Here is a 22187-nt window from a genome sequence, read left to right as displayed (position 1 = left end):
ACCTATAAGGTAGATTATCAATCCAAAGTTTTAGAGTGAAATTTAATAAATTAATTATAAACATTTAATGTTTCCTACAATCATGCATTTGATAGTTAACTACCTAGTTCAAGCATCCATTTATATATTCATAAGCACATAAGACAATTGATCAAATGTTAGCATGATAGTCAGTTTCAAGCATTCACTCGTGAACATACATAATTAAATATCAACCATTAACACAACAAAGAAAATCATAGTTTGTAGTCTAACATGCATAAACATATAACTATATGTGTGTTAAGGTGGCTAGGGACTAAAGGAGGGACCTCCACTCTCCACCCAACAATAGGCTAGCTGCTCTACAACCTTTCTTGTAGCCAACCACCGTCGAGTTGAATCCAAAGTCTGAAAGGATGCTTGCTCAAGGGAAACTTCACATCAATGGCTTGGTAAACACTTAGAGAAGAAGTCCATTGTCAATGTGGTTTATCAATTTCCCTCTTGCAGTAAGCACCATAGTGACCCATTTACACCCTTGAGTTAAATTATAAGGATTTACCAAGGGTTCAAATGGGGTATTTCTGAGTGTAGGAGATCGAATCCATTGTCCAATTGATTTATTAGTTGTATTTTCATAGAAAGCACCATAAGGGTCTGCATTGCACTGTTTAGGTGGTTTATTAGCTTTCTAACAAGCACCATGACGACTTAGATTGCCCTGTCCAAGTGTTTATCAAATATATAACAAGAACCACAGTGATTTAAGCATCCACTAAGCCTCCCACTAACCACTTCATGCATTCATACATGGCCTAGTGGCCTCGAACGCAACACATATGGAATAACACTCAAATTCATAGAGAATAAGGCTCAACAATCAACTCCATAATGGCCTTTGCTTCCCTCTATCGTGCTTCATAGTTCCAAGTCATTTGCACCTATCTTAAATGTTAAAATAGCAATAGAAACCCAACCAAAAAGAAGCAGAAGGAGAACCTGATAAAGGAGAACCACACACACTTCTCTATTATGTGAATATATATTTTCCTCGATGTCTCATCACATATTAGAGAAACTCTCCTTTAGCACTTCGATTTGCACAGAGAATTAGGCACCACCCTCTTTCTTTCATTGTGTCCTAAAGCCATGAGGAGAATGAGAACTATCCATTGCCCCTCACCGCCAGAGTGCAATCTATTGAATGCCTATAAGGAAATGGCTTCTCTTCAATCACATATTTTACCGAAATCTATCAGGCGGTGTGACTGGATTGGAACAAGTGGCTCAACGATTTAATTTGATTGGGTTTGTTTAGTCAATTTAGTGTTCCTAAATTGATGTCATTAATTGTCAACCTGGGGCTCGTAAGCTGATGAAGTGAAGGTTTACTATATGTACTTAAGCAACCTCTTAGAGCTTTTTGTCGTTTGGGGGGTGCTGTTTGTGGTTAATTTATCTTTCTAAAATGGAGTGGTGATTTATAAACAGATGAGTGATGGTGTGTGTAAAGTGAATTCTAGATGAGTGAGAGTGTGTAATTAGTGATTTCTAACTACTTGCTGAAAAGGAAAAGCTTTGAAAGAAATAAATAAATTAAAATGAACTGAAAGCAAAGAACCACTTTCTAATAGCATTAGACACCATTCATGCTGCTGCAAATAAAAGGTAAGAAAATCACTTAAAAGACCAATGATAAAGTTTATCTCTTCCTAACTCTCTGCCTCTAACACATAGTACTGTGTAAGACACGATTAGGAAGTAGCTAAAGATAAGTCTAAGAAATGATAAAAATGAGAAAAATCTACTTTAAAGACTAGTTATGATGTTCAGCTCTCTCTAACTCTCTGCCTCTAACACATAGTACTGTGTAAGACACGATTAGAAAGTAGTTAAGGATTAGTCTAAAAAGCACCCAAAGCCAGCTGCAAGTTATTAATATTCTGATCTCTAAAAGATAGACAATTTATGATAAAGAGATCATTCATATGTTAGCAAACCACTTTGAGAAATAAAACTAAAAATCAGCTATGAAAATAAAGTAAAGGCAGCAACTTGAATCTGTCAACTGAAACTACCACTAGATATTTAAGCAAATACACAAACACAAAATCAATCCGGGCTTAAAAACCTGCAAAAGAACAATGCTGATCAGCTAAAAAGAAAGGCTGGAAATGAAATAACAAGAAAGTAAATTACGCTGTACATGTTTCAACTAAGAGAAACGCTGAATAGAGATAAGGAAATGCTGCATATAAAATACATAAAATACTTTACAAGGCTAACATGAACAGGGGCCCTCCATTCATATCATCCAAAAGAGACTCAAGGAATTGGAAACTTCAAAACAGCACTGTTTCTATTACTCCATGTGCAGAAAAATACAGTCCAGAGTGCTAGAACAGCACTATAAAAACAGAGTCTTCGAATGCTCTAAATTAACAACAAGTTTATAAAATGCAGCAACTAAAAAGTAACCTTCAGCATATGCAAACGCTAGTTTTATAGGCATCTGAAAGACGGCCTAATGCGTACAACTAAAACTGGAAAACTAACTAACTGTCATGCGTAATTAAGGATCAAAACACGTCATAAGTCTGCGTGGATGAGCTGGAGGTTCTGGTCGTTATGGGCATTGAATCCAGAGTTGGATTATGTCCCCCACAGCCTGCATAAGACGGACAAGTCACCATTTGAACTGACGTGACCCAACAGCTTACGTATCACCGTTAAGCTGCCTTTATTGACCGTAACTTGACCCTCGTTGACCGGAGGTACAGATGACGTGGATGGCTGAACAGATAGCACAGGAACCTCGAGCACATTGATTCCTAAGTGCCCATGTGGCTCATTTGGCAAAATGACACGTGGAACCTTGAGATTAACAAAAAGGCTGCGGGATCATCAGATGGCTGCGGAATCAGCAGATGGCTGCGGAATGCCTGTAAGTATGTCAAAATCTAAACAAAACAGTCACACATTAGCAAAATCCCTAAATCATGCTTAATGCCATCATATGTAATGATCTGGGTGAGTTTATGCAGCAAAATAGAGCAAAAGGGAGAGATGAGTGAGGGAAAACTGTAGGAAATGATGGATAACCAAGTGTAAAGTGGAGACTCTACATACCCCCACTGCGAGGGTATTGCATGTCCTCATGCAATCAAAAACATGGTTCAGTCCACCTACTGGGATGCCTCTGCTAGGACATCCAGCCTTCTCTTCTTTCTCTGTGTGGCCACATTGACCCTTGGTCTTTTCATCAAACACCTGAATTTCAGATTGATTAAAGCTCTGTTTAATTTTCTGCATCTCTTCTTGAGCTTTTTGTTTTCCTTTTGCCACAAGCCCATATGAAGCATGGTGTTATCTTGGACCATCTTGTCCACATTGCCCTGTATCTTCAGTTTTTCATTTTCTTGTTTGATGTGGCGATTTAGTACCTCTAGTTCAAATATTTCCTGCTTCAGTGATTGGATTTGTTGCTCCAAGGGTTGAGCAGTGCTTGGCCCAGCCACTGCTTGTTCCAGCGTCTCCAGGTAATTATAAACTTCTTGTTGATCAGGGTCAACCTCAGGTGACCTCCTTGGGCTATGCTCATACTGAAATTCGGATCCTTGTTCAAATTCAGGCTCATGCTCAAATGGACTTTCCTCACGTGGAGGACTGGTCTCTACATACTCAGCGTGTGAAGGACTTTTCTCCAAGTCAAGACTAGTAGCACCTTTTTGAGGTGTGCTCAAGTCAATGAAGAATCACTGTTTACCCTTTGTGGCCCCTACTTTTCTGTTTTGTAATATGCTGCTCCTTCTCACAGAGGTGGTACTCTGTTTTTCTTTTGGTACATTTTGCTTTTGTTTTTCCACCTTTTTGGAAAGGGCAGTTTTATGGAGTTGAGCCAATCTTTGTGCTAAGGGCTGAGTGTCTTCCTCACTAGAATTCTCAGGAGTGAGGTAAGTTTCTTGAGCTATGGATTTGCCTTTATCTTTCTTTTGTTTCATCCTACTCTCTTTTCTCTTTTGAGCAACTTTTTGGGCAAGTTCTGAAAGGGTTTCTGTGATGATTCCTTGAGCTGTTTGATCAATGTCCACAGCAGGCTCAAGATCAATTTCATGTTCAGAATGATGTACATCAGTTTCTTCTACAATCTGCTCTTGAACAGTTTCCTCTTGGACAACAGTTTCCTCTTGGACAACAGTTTCCTCTTGGTCAATAGTTTCAGGGGTAGCCTCCTTTCGTTTTCTTCTACTCTTTCTAGGCACAGAGGTTTCTCCTGCTTCCTAAAAATGGTTTCTCACAAGAAATTTCTCCCAGGTATCTCTTTTCGCTTTCAACTGTTCCTCAACTAGCATTTTAACAAGACCATGATGACATAGATGTGATTCAATGTTTGTTGGGTTCTTTTGGGCCATTGAACACATTTTTCTAAGACTTGAGAGTAGAAAATATGGAAGGTTAATATCATCTCCTAAGAAATGCATCATGACTTTGGCATGGTAAACATATAAGACTCCAAACCTTCCCTCACAAGTAAAGAATTTTTGCACTAGTAACAGTAAAGTTGTCCATTCTTCCTTGACATAAGTAACAGGAATCCCTTTTGTAAAAATGTTGGTATCCATACCTGGGTTCTTCAAGATTTGCTTCCACTGTTGGTCTTGTACTGATCGGTTTTTAAACCATCTTTCTCTAGTTTGTGGAAGTGAGGTAGCTTGTGCTATGCTGCTCTCAGTGACTGTGAACTTTAAATCCCCTATCTCCACTTGATTATCTTTATCTCTGAAGGAGCGTACAAAGGCCTTCGTAACTTCTTTGTGGTAACCTCTGAACTTCTGGATGCATTGTAGCCAGTTTGCTTTTTGCAACGCTTCTTTAACCTGAGGATATCCCTCCAGAAATTTTGAACCCTCTGGTTCTGCCCTTAAGAGTTTCCCCATTGGCTCTACGGCTCTGTTCTAGAACTTTGTGGAAAAGGAGGTTACACGGCTTCAGCAATAGCCTTAACACAGTAAATTTACGGCCTTGACACAGTGGATTTACGGCCTTAACACAGAGGATTACGGCTCTTGACTCTTGATACAGCCGTAACAGACTTTTACTGGTGATCAGAATTAGCAGAGAGGAATAAAATAGAGTATGGTTAATGGTGGCAGCGTAGTGAGCACAGCGTGAATGGAATGAAACAGCGTGGAAATGAAACAGCGTGAATGGAATGGTATGAGCGTAGGAGGGTAGAAGGGTTATAAAATGATGAGTAGAAACGGCTAGGTCCTTAGGTTTTGGGCGTAGATTTACACTTGGCTGCGGGATTATGTCATAGAGAGACGTAGTACAGTAGGCTACGTCACTTAGGTACGAAAGCCTTAATGAAAGAAGCAGCCGCAAGTGAATTTCAAAATCGTGGTAATCAAGGACTGATAGATTTGGGAAATACGTGGATGTATGGTCGCATGATAGGGGGAACTGGTAATCATTACATGTAGTGGCAAAAAAAACATAACCCAGAAAACTTTGCAAAATGAGATAACCGTAAGTTTAGGATTTAAATCATACCTCAGATCCGTGCTTGGATTTGCTTTTGATGATTTGCCACTAACCCTTTATTGATTTATTGTTGTTGCATGACTCTTTCCCATTTATTGTTGATGACTTCTGAACTGTAAAAAAAAAAAAATTTCAAACAGACTGTGTTTTTCTTATGCAGGTGCAGAGGGCTGCGGAATGGCTGAATGGCTGCGGAATGGCTGAATGGCTGCAGAATTGCCAAACAGCTGCGGAAACTGCAGTGGTAACCTCCGGCTGCACAAAAACAACTTTAGCTATCTAAAAATGACTTTATTGATGGAATGGAATGTAGTGAACGGATGGATGGATGAAAAAATGAAGTGGAGTGAAAATGAATGAAATGGTGGATGAAATGGTGGTAATGATGAAAATGAGATGGAATAAGGAGAGAAAGAGAATTTTTTTCTTTTGGAAAACATGAGGTGTCAGGTGACCCTGATTTTCACCTCAGGTTTTCTGCATGAGACTGCCAATCAGAGATTGGTTTTCAGGCTCATACATTTATTCTCTTTTTTTTCTTTCTTTTTTTTTTCTTTTTTTTTCTTTTTTTTTTTCAAAAACCAAAGATTAGGCTGATGGAGGAGAAGAATCCTTCTCCACCAACCTGATTGCAGAATCTTCTTTAAACAACTTGACAAACTCTTCTTTTGTGAATGGCTTTTGGTAGATTTTCAAGCGATGGCCATTCACAATAAGAGGAGTATGAAATTCATCAATAGTTTTCACTCGAACTGCTCCATTGCTAAAGACTTCATCAATCTCATATGGCCCAAGCCAATGAGTTTGAAACTTTCCTTTGAAGTCTTTGAACTTTGAATCAAACAATAGAGCCAAATCTCCTTTCTGAAACTTTCTTTCTTTGATATGACGATCATGCCATTTAGATCTTTGGTGCTGAACTAGATCGGTCCTTAGAATTGCATCTTGTATTATTTCATCTAGCTCATTTAGCTGGTCCATTCTGTGTCTTTGAGCTTCTGAGAGGCTCATTCCCAATTGGACTGCCATCTTGAAGGTCTTGATTTGGAACTCAATGGGGAGCAGGACTTCCTTCTCATAAACAAGTTCATAGGGAGAATGTCCTGTTGTGTTCTTCCATGTAGTTCTATAGGCCCATAAGGCTTCAGGGAGCCTTTCCGCCCAATCTCTAATATGAAGATGAACAGTCTTGGTGATAATGCCTTCAAGAACTTTATTGGTAGATTCCACTTGGCCATTTGACTGCGGATGGTATGGAGTAGATGTTCTATGCTTGATCTTATATTCCTCCATCAGCTTCTCCATCAATTTAGATGTGAACTGGCTGCCCTGATCTGTTACAATTTCCCTTGGGACACCAAAACGAGTGAAAATATCCTCAAAAAGAAATTGAACAACTGAATTTTCAGTGGCAGAAGGCAATGCTTTTGCTTCTACCCACTTAGTAACATAATCAGTACAAACCAGTATATACTTCTTTTGCTTTGATGGAGGATTAATTGGTCCAACGAAATCTAGAGCCCATTTCTCAAAGGGTTCGATGCATACCTGAGGTTGTAGAGGCATTTCATTTGAAGGAGTTGGTTTCCCAACTCTTTGGCAGCTGTCACACCTTTTAACATACTGCTTTGCATCTTTAAAGAGAGAAGGCCAATAATATCCTAGAGAAAGGATTTTATAGGCTGTCCTCTTGTCAGCAAAGTGCCCGCCGCATGGTTCATCATGACATGCCTTAAGGATGTCAGGCATTTCATCTTCCCGAACACACCTTCTGATTATACAATCTGGCCCTGTTTTGAACAATTCATTAGAAATCCAAGAATAATGTGCACTCTCCTGAATGATTTTCCTTTTCTCATTAGGAAATAAGTGTAGAGGAAGCTTCCCTGTAACAAGATAATTAGCCATATCTGCATAACAAGGAGTCTTGGTAGTCACTCCAAACAAGTATTCATCTGGAAACTTATCTTCTACTGGAGAATCTTCATTAGTGTTTTGGATTCTAGACAAGAAATCAGCTACTGTGTTTTGTTTTCCAGGTCTATCTAACACAGTAATGTTGAATTCTTGTAAAAGTAAAAGCCATCTTGTAACTCTACCATTAGTGACAGGTTTGTTCATTAAATATCTTATGGCAGAGTGATCAGTATGGACAAAGGTTTCATAGCCGGTTATGTAGTGTCTAAACTTGTTGATTGCATGTACCACAGCTAAGAACTCTTTTTCTGTAACAGTATAATTTAACTCAGTGGGAGTCAAATTTTTACTTGTGTAATAAATGGCGTAAGGGATCAAATCCTTTTGTCTCAAAACAGCTCCTAGAGCTGTATCTGAAGCATCAGTAGAAATGTGGAAAGGGAGTTTCCAATTTGGCCCCCTTAAGATGGGTGCTTCAGATATTCTAGTCTTTAAAGCTTCAAAGGCAGATTGACACTCAGGATCCCATTTGAACTCACAGTCCTTGGTAAGCAATTTGAAAAGAGGGGATGCTATCTTAGTGAAGTTTTCAATAAATCTTCTGTAATACCCAGTAAACCCAAGAAAACTCCTAACATCCTTTTGGCAATTTGGAACAGGGAACTTAGAGATGACTTCAACTTTGGATCTATCAACCTTAATCCCATCTCCTGAAATATGATGTCCTAAAACAATCCCTTCAGTAAACATCATAAAACACTTTTCATGACTTAAAGAAAGATTTGTTTCCTTACATCTTACCAGTACTTTTTCCAAATTTTCCAAAGCTTCTTCAAATGTATTACCATAAACTGTGAAATCGTCCATGTATACCTCTACACAATCATGAATCAGATCTGAAAAGATTCCTAGTACAGCCCTTTGAAATGTAGCGGGTGCATTGCACAATCCAAAAGGGAGTACTCAGTAAGCAAAAGTTCCCCAAGGACAAGTGAATGTGGTTTTGTCTTGATCTTCAGGTGCTACCTGAATTGATTATACCCACTAAAACCATCCAAGAATGAGAAATACTTTTTACCTGCTAAAGTGTCTAGTACCTGATCAATAAAAGGTAGAGGGAAATGATCCTTTAAGGTTGCCTTGTTCAATTCTCGATAATCAATGCAAACTCTCCATTTACCATTCTTTTTGGGCACTATAACCAAGGGAGAAACCCATTGGCTATCTGAAATGGGGTAAGTGAAGTTTACCTTGAGCAATTTCTGGAGTTATTCTTTCACGATTTCCCTAAGGTTTGGATTCATCCTCCTTTGCGGTTGCCTAATAGGTCTGCTGTTTTCTTCAATATAGATGTGATGAATACAAGTCTTAGGATCGATTCCTTTCATGTCAGTGTATTCCCATGCAAAGGCAGTGGAATGTTTTTGCAACAGTTTAGTTAATTCTTCTTGTTGTGGTCTTCCCAAGTTTTTGTTAATGTTCAATGTTTTTCCTAGAAGGATTTCAACTGTAGAACTACCAAACTCTTCCATTGAGAAGAGAGACATCTGTCTAGAGGAGAGATATTCAATATCTGCATCCATCTGAAAATGTGTAGAGTCATATTCTAAAGATACTTCAAAATTTTCTAATGTATTTAGAATTTGACTGTCTTCACTAATCTCAGAGATGGTTAAAACAGGTTGAATAGTATCTTCATCCTCTACCCATTCATCTTCTCCTATTTCTGTTATAGCTTTTGCTGGGGGATACAAGTTGAATTTCTTGGTGGAATTACCATCTGAGATATACATGTCCCCAGACCTACAGCTTATGAAAGCATCAGCTGTGGCCAGCCAAGGTCTTCCTAAAATAAGAGGATGTCCTCCTAGATTATTCTTGGGAGTTAAAATCATAAAATCAACTGGATATTCCCAAGAATCTAGAGAGACTGGAATATCTTCCAATACACCATCAGGTTTAATGATTGATCTATCTGCAAGCTGCAGCAAAGTAGGTGTAAAGAGAAGGTTAGGAAGCTTTAACTGATCCATGGTCTGTCTACTCATAATGTTGATCGCGGCTCCTAAGTCAATCAAAGTATTTGGGATTTCAACCCCATTAATATGAGTTTTGACAATAGGGCTACCGGGATCTACATATTTTTGCATGGTAATCTTACCCATCATTATGTCTGCAATTTTTCCAACTAGATGTATCCTTTTAGTATCTCTGGTTCTTTTTACTGTTTTCTTCAAACTCAACTCCTTTATTGTCTTCGCTAGAATGGGAATTTCCTTAATGGCTTGTAACAAGGGGATCTTGATACAGACATTCTTCAATTCATCTAGGAAATTATAGTCAGGCGCCCATATCTGCTTTTCCACTCCTTTGTCAATTTGTAACCTTTCAGGAAAAGGAGGTGTAGCTAAAGATGTAGGTTGCTCAACTATGGGAGTTGTAGAGGTTGATTCTTTTTCTTTTTCTTTTTGGATATTTTGGTTTTGAAGTGATACTTCAGAACCTTTATTGGCTTTGAGAGATTCTTCCTCAAAAATGCTTGGTTGTTGAACACTTGTAGAAGGTTGGTCTAGGATTCTACCTGATATGAGTTGTACTTCATTGAGAGGAACAACCCTATAGGTAGGGAATGGTTGACCTTCCATCATGTAAGCATTTTGAGGGTTCCTATTATTTGGATTTGGTAATGGTTGAGAGGGAAGTTGATTTGACTTCTGCTGGGAGAGTTGAGAATTTTGATTTTGTGGAGGAGGTGGTTGTTGTTGAGGGTATGGCAATAATAGTTGTTGACCTTGATTTGGAAGTTGTGGAGCTTGCTGATTCTGAAATGATGGAGGATATTGATAGAATTGAGCAAATCTCCCATAAGGATTTTGCATGCTTTGCATCCATGCTTGAAAAGCATTTTGAGGTTGAGGCCAAGGTTGTTGCCAAGGATTCCAATTTGGTTGGGATTGAGAATTCATAGAGTTGTTAAACCCTTGATTCTGTTGTCCTTGCCAAGGTCTCCTTGCAATAAAACAGAGAGATTCAAGTGTATCTGGATCCTCTTGAAAGACTGCTTTGAGGCCAGGAATTGAAGGACAATCCTTGGTCTCATGAGTTTCTGCGCAAATTACACATGTTTCTACAACGTGTGCATCTAAGGGACATTCCCTTAAAGCATGTTTCTTTCTACATTTCAGGCAAAAGATAGCCAAAGCCTCAGCTTCTGCTTTTTGTTTATTGTGAATCTTAAGGGTATCAAGTTTTTCACTAAGACTCCCTAAGATGTCAGTTTTAAATTCATCAAGCATATTGCCGATTTCAGCCCTACTTACTGATCCTGTTGCAGATTTATTTGCCCTAAGGAGAGAAGGATCTCTAGGCCCTTTTTGAGTTTTTGATTTGCCCCTTGAGAGATGGATACAAAGTTCTACTATATCATTGAGAGAAAGTTGAGAAATATCCCCTTTCCCCATCATGTTTAAGATGTCTATCCATTCATCCCTAATGGCTTTTAATAAGAGGGCTTTTAAGGTCTCTTCATCCAAGGTATTCATTTTTTCTCTCTTCAAGTTATATTGAAATCTTTCAAGTAAATCTTCTAAGCTCTCATCTTCTCTTTGTATCATTTTAAAAACCTCGTCCTTGTGATTAGTAGGCATACAATAATCCAAATACCTATCCAAAAATGTCTGTTTCATCTCATCCCAGGTCCTAATGGATTGAGTGAGTAACCCCATGAACCATTTCAAAGCTTGATCCTTCAGTGTTGAAGGGAACAATTTGAGTTTCTGAGTATCATCCAGATAGTCATAAGTTCGACACACAACTTCAAACTCAAATAAGAATGTTTCAGGGTCCTCAGTTCTTAACCCATGGAAGTTAGGGAGGACAGATGGTGATATGTTTTTCATGGTGGCTCGGGAATCCTCATTAACAATGGGAAACCCAAATGAATTATCCCCATCTCTATTTCCTCCTCCAAGGGGACCTCTACCTCCATTATTGTTATTGTTGTTTCCTCCTCCTCCTCTACCTCTACCTCTACCCCTACCACCTCCTTCTTCTTCTGCCATGATGATTCTCCTAGGGATTTCAAAATCTTCTGGTTCCTCTACAAAAGGTGAATGAGAAGAGATTTCTCCTTCTTCTTCAGATGATTCTACTTCCTCAATTACAATTGGTCTTCCTGTAGGAGAAAGAGAAGAGTCTCTTCCTGGTTCAAACTCAATAGAAGGTGTAGGAGAGTCAACTCTTGGCTCTTGAATTTCAGGAATTCTAGGACTAGGAGTTTCGGTTGGAGATAAGGGGGGTGTCTCTTGTCTATCCCTTGAAGCAGATGGACTTGTAAAAATTGAACTTCGAGCTCTAGCTAAAAACCTTCCCCTAGAATCTCTAGCTCTACGCATGTCATTTTTTATTATTTTCTTCAAGTCAAGTTAATAGTTCTTTTTCTGATCTTCCAGTTCACTCTAGGTGCAAGAAGAGAGCATACTCAAGAAACTACCGAGTTAATAACTTTCTCTTTTCTGATCCTCCAGATCACCTTGCAGTGCAAGAGGAGAGCATACTTTGATAGGTTATTAACTTCCTTCCTTGAAATTTTTGTGTTTTTTTTTTCTAAGAATATGGCTACTTAATTTCACTTCCCCGGCAACGGCGCCAAAATGTTTAGTCAATTTAGTGTTCCTAAATTGATGTCATTAATTGTCAACCCGGGGCTCGTAAGCTGATGAAGTGAAGGTGTACTATATGTACTTAAGCAACCTCTTAGAGCTTTTTGTCGTTTGGGGGGTGTTGTTTGTGGTTAATTTATCTTTCTAAAATGGAGTGGTGATTTATAAACAGATGAGTGATGGTGTGTGTAAAGTGAATTCTAGATGAGTGAGAGTGTGTGATTAGTGATTTCTAACTACTCGCTGAAAAGGAAAAGCTTTGAAAGAAATAAATAAATTAAAATGAACTGAAAGCAAAGAACCACTTTCTAATAGCATTAGACACCATTCATGCTGCTGCAAATAAAAGGTAAGAAAATCACTTAAAAGACCAATGATAAAGTTTATCTCTTCCTAACTCTCTGCCTCTAACACATAGTACTGTGTAAGACACGATTAGGAAGTAGCTAAAGATAAGTCTAAGAAATGATAAAAATAAGAAAAATCTACTTTAAAGACTAGTTATGATGTTCAGCTCTCTCCAACTCTCTGCCTCTAACACATAGTACTGTGTAAGACACGATTAGAAAGTAGTTAAGGATTAGTCTAAAAAGCACCCAAAGCCAGCTGCAAGTTATTAATATTCTGATCTCTAAAAGATAGACAATTTATGATAAAGAGATCATTCATATGTTAGCAAACCACTTTGAGAAATAAAACTAAAAATCAGCTATGAAAATAAAGTAAAGGCAGCAACTTGAATCTGTCAACTGAAACTACCACTAGATATTTAAGCAAATACACAAACACAAAATCAATCCCGGGCTTAAAAACCTGCAAAAGAACAATGCTGATCAGCTAAAAAGAAAGGCTGGAAATGAAATAACAAGAAAGTAAATTACGCTGTACATGTTTCAACTAAGAGAAATGTTGAATAGAAATAAGGAAATGCTGCATATAAAATACATAAAATACTTTACAAGGCTAACATGAACAGGGGCCCTCCATTCATATCATCCAAAAGAGACTCAAGGAATTGGAAACTTCAAAACAGCACTGTTTCTATTACTCCATGTGCAGAAAAATACAGTCCAGAGTGCTAGAACAGCACTATAAAAACAGAGTCTTCGAATGCTCTAAATTAACAACAAGTTTATAAAATGCAGCAACTAAAAAGTAACCTTCAGCGTATGCAAACGCTAGTTTTATAGGCATCTGAAAGACGGCCTAATGCGTACAGCTAAAACTGGAAAACTAACTAACTGTCATGCGTAATTAAGGATCAAAACACGTCATAAGTCTGCGTGGATGAGCTAGAGGTTCTGGTCGTTATGGGCATTGAATCCAGAGTTGGATTATGTCCCCCACGGCCTGCATAAGACGGACAAGTCACCATTTGGACTGACGTGACCCAACAGCTTACGTATCACCGTTAAGCTGCCTTTATTGACCGTAACTTGACCCTCGTTGACCGGAGGTACAGATGACGTGGATGGCTGAACAGATAGCACAGGAACCTCGAGCACCTTGATTCCTAAGTGCCCATGTGGCTCATTTGGCAAAATGACACGTGGAACCTTGAGATTAACAAAAAGGCTGCGGGATCATCAGATGGCTGCGGAATCAGCAGATGGCTGCGGAATGCCTGTAAGTATGTCAAAATCTAAAAAAAACAGTCACACATTAGCAAAATCCCTAAATCATGCTTAATGCCATCATATGTAATGATCTGGGTGAGTTTATGCAGCAAAATAGAGCAAAAGGGAGAGATGAGTGAGGGAAAACTGTAGGAAATGATGGATAACCAAGTGTAAAGTGGAGACTCTACAGGGTTATGGATTTCAAGTCATGGAAGCAAGAAAGCTTCCCTCAGGCATTGGATCTGTAAAGAATTCCTTCCTTTAGTTAGCGTTAATTAAATTTAAATTTTTAATCCCCATATTGATTAGTCATGTTTCTTCATACTTTCATTTTAGCCATAATTTTAATATTACAAAAATAAGGGTAAGGTGAGGGATGTCACAAACCCCACCCCCTAAAATAACATCGTCCTCAATGTTGTATAAAACAAACAAAAAATTGAGCTTAATAATTCCAAATCTTACATCAATGACATCTTCTATGTCTGAAGTTTCAATTCTAAGCCATGTCATTTCATTATCCATGATTTAGTCACATATAGATTGTCTAACATTCCAGCACATTCTAGCCTAGTTGTCCCATACTTCACATTGCATATGCAAGGAATAGATCAAATGCATTCTCTTTCTTAGATTCTTGGTTGTCTCTTGTTCTTGCTAGTCACATAGATTCCATGTTTAAGCATCCTCTTCTTTGACCCTTATTCCCTCGAGTGATCCATTCCTTGACAAGGATTCCTTGTACCAAAATAATCTTGATGGATTCTTACTACCAAGGCACCATTCCAACTTTCTCTAATAATACAAACATTTGTCATGGCATAACCCATGGCTATCAGTGCCTACCTTGGGGTTCCCCTATCACCTCAGTGGTTGGTCCCTATGACCTTTAGATCAGTTATACCCGTCTTGTGCTACTGTGATGTCACCTTGTAATGAACATGATCTATGCTAGTTGAATAATTCATTATCTCACTAGTATCACAAGAATATAGTTCTTATGACATTAATCATAATAAATTTAAATAAAATTAAGTTGTAATTTCAACACTTAATGCTTTAACTCAATACTTATCCCCATGGTTATTCTTGGCCTCTTTTGTCTCCACAGGTAACAAATCTAGGTTATTGTCTGCATTGAACAGAATTTGTTATGCTCACATCCCACAAAGCATGTGATGGATTGTTCACCCATCAATTATTTCCCCTTCCAAGCCTAGGAAACCCTCATTACAAGAAATCTACATGTCCAAAGGTTTACATGCATGGCCCCCCATCAGCTACTGACCCTTTCAAGCCTAGAAAGTCCCCATTTCAAGCAGTTTACTTGTTTGGGGGTTTCCTTACATGGCCCCCCATCAACTAATCACGCCTATGAGCTTATGAAACCACCATTATGGGAAGTCTACCTAGACGAGAGTTTTGATGCATGTTATTATTGTTACTCTTATATCAAAGTCTATGTTTGCCATTCTCTATTATATTACTCATGGAGTTCTATAGTCAAGGTACTAGTTATGACTTTCTCCAATGAGGTAATTAGAGAATTAGAGGGATAACATGTCAGTACAATGGTTTTCTTCCTTTCTTTCTCCATCATTCCACCTATGTCATAATCCCATAAGATATACTCAAAAATTTCAAACCATAAAATTTTAATTCCCCAAAATTGATTCATTTACAAGCCATATATTATAAACATGATACTTTTAGTCATCATGTTGGTCTCCTTTACAGGTGGTGATGCTCAATTATCGTCGGTTCTATCACACCCCATTCTAGCACTCTTCCCACAATATGATAATTCAATCAACCAAATACATGTCAATGATTGTACATACAATCTCTTCATTGTAAAAAATCATAACATCCTCAAGTGATCTTAGAATTATTACACATATTATAATTCTACGTATCTCCAATAAATTTAAATATATTGAAATGAAGCTATCATAGCATCATATATGTGAATCACATTTATTTTAAGCATTTCATAATGCAATTGAGATTTTATTCTAATAGCTCAAATAGTAAAAAATGAGATATGTTTATCTTTAAATTCATGAGAAATTTAGTTCTCCATTTTGTTTTGCAGGCATCACACAAGCTTACAATATTTTCTATTGCAGAAGGTGGGTGAGAATTAGGAAGTACCTTCTCAGACTTAAGGTTGATTCCTTGGATTTATACAACATAGGTATTATAAGATGCCTCTTCACCATAGACTCATTAGGCCTACTTCTTGTTGCAGTTCAGGGTTGCTTGAGCACGAATTTCTAGTTATTTTAGAGGATTTTTTTAGCGTAGTTATGGTTGACAAGAAGGCATCGGGGTAGGTGGTTGGGTTTCTTGAGGCCTCCACCCTAATGATGAATTACCCCATTGAGGAGGTTGGTGCTGGTATGGCTAAATGAGAAATGGCAGGTTGGGGAGGATAGGACCATCGAGTGGGCATAGATCAAGGTGAGGTGCTCAGTGGATGCCAAGATTGAAATGATGCACTATAATTCGTATTGAAAGAGGAGTAATAGTTCATACTTTGTTGATATGGTATGGGGTCTTGTTGCCTTTTCTAGTTGACAATGAAAAATTGCTTCATGCCTCCTTCTGCTCCATGGTACACTCCTTTCAAACTTGGAAAAAATGGAAATTTGTTAGCTGAATGGCTCTCTTCTCACACATAACAAATTTCTATAGCATATAAGGGGCACTCATTTTAGTATGTCTCTTGGTACAACTAGGGAAGAACATGGCTAATGCCCTTTCTACTTCCTCTTGTTTTTCATTAATATATAGTGTGCTTATCTACAAGGAAAAGGTGTGTAAGATCTCACTTCTAAAAACTTCGAATATACCTCTTATTTCATTCTTAATGGTTGAAGTGGGAAAAAGAGGGACTTACCAAACCCTTGATAGAACTACCTCTTTTTCTAGAAACTTTAGCATGGTTTTTGAACATTGTTGTGATGTCCTCATAGTTGACCTAATAAATATCTCCATTGGAAAAAAAATTGAGAGTATCCATCAATTCTTCTCTGACCCCCTAGAGTAAGACTAGTTTTAATGAATCTAAATCAATCTTACAGTTATGTGCCCTCCTATAGCTTAGCTAAAATATTATCTCATTGCCTTCTAGTGATTCATATAGTCCTCGGGTCATTGTAAATATTTCATCTCTTGTATCTCTTACTCTCCATTAATCCTCGTATTTGGTGTTGAAAGCTTGTTGCATTTGTCCCCATGAAGTGATGTTGTCTCCTTTCAAGCTCATTAACCAATGCAAGGATGCATCCTTGAGAGGAGAAGGAAATATTTTGGGCTTCTACTCATCAATGTATAATCATGTCTTATAGACTACAACAAATTAAAAAACAAATGTGTCAAGGTGCTCAATAGCCATTCCATGGAATTGTGGAAGAATAGTGAGATTGATAGGAAATAATTTAGGTTTGTTGTTTCCAACCATGGAATTAGTATGTGATGGAGGTTATTCTCCTCTTGAAATCTCCTCATAAATCCACACTTTCTCACCTATAAAGGCCTCTATATCCTCTATAAATAAAGTTGGAGGCTCATAGTCAACAAGTGAAGATTCATTGTTTGTAGGAGTGGTCATTTTAGTTATAAATTTTCCTGTGTTATTCCTAACTCAACGAGGCATGAAAGAAATGTTTTTTATTTTATTTTATTTTATTTATAGACAAAAATGCTAATGAAATTTGTGTTTTTCTCTTTTAGGAAATCAAGTGAATCAAGATAGAAATAAAAATAGTACCTACTTTGACACCTCCCTAGAAAAAACGCCCAAAAGGTAATGGGCCTCAATATTACAATAATAACAATGAAACGCCTAAAGATCTCGACACTAATTATCAACCTGGGGTTTGTAAAAACTTGAGATGGGTCAACAAAATGTGTGCAACATGCAATGCATTCTTATTTGGTTGATCTAATGCAACTAAAGGGAAACTAAGTCATATTGATACCACTTCTACTATCTAGGCTCTTGGAAATACATAGAGATAGGAAAACAAGTAAACCTATTTTGATTGCATGAAAGTAAAATACAACATGTAAACATACTCTAATTTGCAGAAAAGTAAAGGACATAAAGTAAACCTATTTTAATTTGCAAAAAAGGAAAGAATAAGAAATAAAGCTAGTCTAAGTATAGGAAAGAAAAGAACAACAACTAAACCTGTTCTAATTACAAGAAGTGAAAGAAAATCATTTCAAGAAAGATGGAACAAAAGAAAGTCTATTCTATTATGCTTGTTGAACCAAATTTCAACTGAAAGAGAACATTCAAACAATAAATCCTAACTTACAGAAAGGAAAGAAATTTTTCTACAACTACTAGGTTAAGCATTCTAAGGGGTCTTTGATGTTCTGAATTCCATCTTCAGGGTCTGGTGTGCATTGTAATGTGTGAACGAATGATAAACATTCTTTGAGTGCAAATATGGAATTGTTCTAATGCAATCGGTGGACTACTATTGGGTTCCCCAGTTTTGCAAGAGGAAACATACCCGACCAACAATCGTTTTATGCATCCTATATGTATTTTGAGGGATGAAGTTGCTGAAGGGCGCTTGTATAAATGTGAACAAGTTTTCCCCATCCTGAAGTACCTTTAATGGATCAATTCATGCAACAAATAGGAAAATATGTAGTTTACTGTAACTCATTAAGACATAAATTTATGCACTGACAAATTGTAGAAATGTGGAACAATAACCAAAGATATGATGATTTAAGTAAGCTAAGTGCACAAAAAGAGTACTAAATATACACAAGAACTATTATCTAAATTAAGCACTATTATCTAATTGAAAGGAGATTGCATGAATGACTAATAAACTAACTAGCTGCAAAAAACAAAATAACAGAAAGGTTGAGTTGAAATTTAAATGAAAAGAGTATCATTGCATGAAATAAATTACTGCTAAAATCATTAGAGCTAGATGCATAAACCAAATTGGGAGGAAACTCATTCACTAACCTTGCAAAGACAATATTTTCAGAGATGAGATTTGTAGAAATGCATGACTAAACTAAATGCATGGAAAGAAAAAATACATCTTTGTCCTCCTTCTACCGTAATCGTCTCATCATTCAGAGAATTGGATAGTGTACCCATAAGCCATTATGCAAAATCACAATCACGTCCCTTCATTATAATCCCGCGTTCATAGCAATTGTCCTTTCCATGCTTCAAACTCAAGTTACTAGAAATTTTTCGCCTAGGGTACACAGTGATTGGGCCACCTTTCTTGCTTATGTCGTTATGGATAACATCCTTACATTCATGGATGACAAAAGTATCATACTACATTCTGTTCATCGAAACTATAACTAACAACCCTACTCCACAACCTTGCTCAGATTCCCTTGCTAACTAACTGGACTGTGATCTCTCACCCCATCCATCATCATAATATTATATTATTTATATAATAATTTATAATATTTTTATATTAAGATATAAGAAAACCTAAAATCTATCCTTTAATTCCTAAAATTAAAATTAAAAGTACCACCACTAAAACATACTCCATAAATATAAACTCAAACATAATTATTTTATGTAAATACGAAGATAATATTAAAGTGTGTTATAATGTCACAAGTTTTTAAGCATAGATACCACTATCATATTTAATTTCAAATCAATGACATATCATATTTAGTACAACTTAAATAAGCTTAATGGTTAAGTATGTTCTCTCCTCTTAACCCATCCCACGTATAGTTTAGAGTAAGTACACCTTTCCATAACCATTTCAAATAAACTCAATTCATAAGAAAAAGAGAGAAAAAAAACATTTATAATATTTTCTTTCTAATAATACAAAATTACAATTATTTACTTAAAAAATAATAAATAAGTAATATTTAATTGAACATAAATAATAATTATATTCAGAAAGAAAAAAAAGATTCTATAATGTTCATGGTATTTAAAATAATAATTTCATATGATTACTAAAATAAAATAATAACAATTTGATATAAACTAAATATATAATTTAAAATTTTATAAATTCAAATCGATTATAGATATATATAAAACATCACATATATACACACGTAGGAGTATATGCAACATTAAATTCTCCACAAACGTCGCTATTATACTCTTCATGCTCATCGGATGAATGAGGAAAACTACGCTTGTAATGCTTCTTGGCAGAGTTGAAAAAAAAAAAAAACTACAAAACCTTTAAAATATTTATTCATAGCAAGCTTACATACTAAATTTGGAAGACACACTTTGGTTTAAAAAACATTTAGTTCCCATGGTAAGAGCCTTCTTTTGGACGTGCTGAACCATTAGGTGCGATCTGAAAAGCAGCTTTACCCTTTATTAATATAAAGATTTCATGATAAATTGATAACACAGTTAAGAATACATTGATTATCAATGAGAACTATTAATAAGAAAATGAGCATTTGAATATGGCGGTCTCATAACCAGTTGAGTCTCGACTTCAGTGTTTTGGATGCTTCCAGTTCACTTCCAGGAGTTGTCGAAACTGAATGAGGATCAACCAACTGAAATAATAATTAAGAAAAAAAAATGAAAGAACCAAAAAAAACTTGAAAATAATAGTAATAATTAAAATTGCAATATGGCAACACTTGCATTGAAATTTCGTCTCCTTTTTACTGAGGAAAGCATTGTCTTCGCTTAATATCCGTTCTTACAATTTTATCAAAATTAAAACCAAAGTTACAATGAAAAAGATGTGTTAAGTGAAAATTTATATCACGAGGTTAGATGTTAGATGATATCTGAGGCAGAAACACTGTTCTTAGAAAATCAAATTCTGACCAATATCAACACATGCACAACCATTAAGCATTTGAAAGGAAAATTAATGTTTTGGATGCAGCTATAACATAATCTAGCACAAGTCATATTTATGGCATCTAATGTAAGTTTTTAATATAAAAGAGAATAAGCTTTACATATGGAAACCCAATAACATAAAACGACATAACGTCTTAATAACACTAGCCAATAACAAAAAAATTTATGTAAATGATATACAGAACCTTAATATAAAACATCAGAAATAGTTTGAAAATTGTTTTGTTTAAAGGTTTCTGATTGTTTTAAAGTGGTTTGAATGCACTTCTTCCCTGCTTCTATCAAGGTATTCGCTCTACTCTCAACTTTTGAGTATTCCATTCCTATCACATATATTCCCGCTCAGTCTGGAATTTAATCCGAATACAACAGCCTAGTCAGAGAAACCAATTCGGATAATCGAGCGGATGCCTTTGCCAGGTAAACTGAGATACCGGTAGTTTCATGTTTAATAATTAGCAGGACTGCGTCGTGTTATCAGTTAGCTGTTAGAAGGATGATTACTTACATTGTCATCTGCTAACAGAAAACACTCGATCCTTAATAACTCTTGTTTAATAAATACACCGAGTATAATTATGTTAGACAGGAAGTTTGTGAACCTCTGAAGGTGCCATCCTATAGATTGACAAATTAATGGAGACGTGTTTTTCTACAATGCAAGTTATGGAAAAAAAATTACATCTTGTTTTAAAATAAAATTCAAACATTTTGCATATTAAAGACCAATAAGATTCGCCAAACTTTATCGACATTAACAAAAAAATTCCCTCACGAGAATACTATCCAGTATTCAACTATGAGCTCTCATTAGAGTTGTATCTATCCAGTAGCTGATCACTAAAGTGAAGCTTTTCAACTCTGAGCGATCACAACATTTGTATCTAAGTAGTAGCTGATCCGCGATAGAAAAAGAAAGATACACAGTTAAAGCATAGATTCTTTTGTTTCTGTGTTCAAGAAAGAACAAGAACATAGATGGTTCATGCAAAGCACAAACGGATGGCTGAACCTCAGCCAGAATATACTGCTCAGTTCTATGACCATGATCAAGCAAAGAATGCAAAATCAAAAGGTTTTTGTAACACTCCAGTCTTTTTAAATCATTTGTGCCCAGTCAATGCAAGATACAACACAAACCGGGGGAAACCTATTATCATCACAAAAGTTCAGGTTGATACCCGAATCCAAGTCACTCCACATAACAATAGAAAAATGGCTATGCGACAATAGACTTCGAAAGAATTGACAAGGAATGGTGACAGAGCACGAATCAATTCGAATATCAACAAAAATATGGATCTAACTGAATTCAGAAATATCAAGAAGACAATCCATCGAACCACTAAACACATGCATTAATCTTTGCAGGGTTCTGAAGAACGGTTCTACCCATGAGGTTACAAACAAAATTTAATGGCAAGATGGCTCCAACTTCAGCCAGTTTACGAACAGTCTGTACAATAATATATTGAACTCTTACAATGCTTCACGTTCAGTTTCAAATTGTGGAAGATGAGCAGCTACTTGTAACTAACTTTAATTTATGTCTTCTTCCAAAACTTAGTCAGGCACAATAGTAAGACCGCG

The 22187-nt window shown here is 36.6% G+C and overlaps 1 protein-coding gene across 9 annotated transcripts in view; it reads right to left on the bottom strand.

Moving 5' to 3' along the window:
- Positions 1 to 22187, bottom strand: part of LOC149212085 (MADS-box protein SOC1-like) — a 334072-nt gene that overhangs the window by 17803 nt on the left and 294082 nt on the right. Inside the window, exon 6 of one of the 9 annotated variants that reach the window (XM_089390560.1) lies at positions 19955 to 20278. The exons of 7 other annotated variants lie outside the window; for them this stretch is intronic. In XM_089390560.1, the coding sequence (XP_089246686.1) occupies positions 20192 to 20278 (87 nt within the window). In that variant the 3' untranslated portion in view covers positions 19955 to 20191. Of the gene's footprint in view, positions 1 to 19954; positions 20279 to 22187 lie in introns of those variants that run through there. One more of the 9 variants, XM_089390562.1, reaches the window with a different exon arrangement.

Source organism: Pinus tabuliformis, chromosome 1_1, assembly GCF_031772625.1.
Source record: "Pinus tabuliformis cultivar Carrire ecotype Pingquan chromosome 1_1, CPIR1, whole genome shotgun sequence".
NCBI lineage: Eukaryota > Viridiplantae > Streptophyta > Pinopsida > Pinales > Pinaceae > Pinus > Pinus tabuliformis.
The sequence above is the reverse complement of the archived record's forward strand: the minus strand, read 5'-3'. Positions and strand labels throughout refer to the sequence as shown.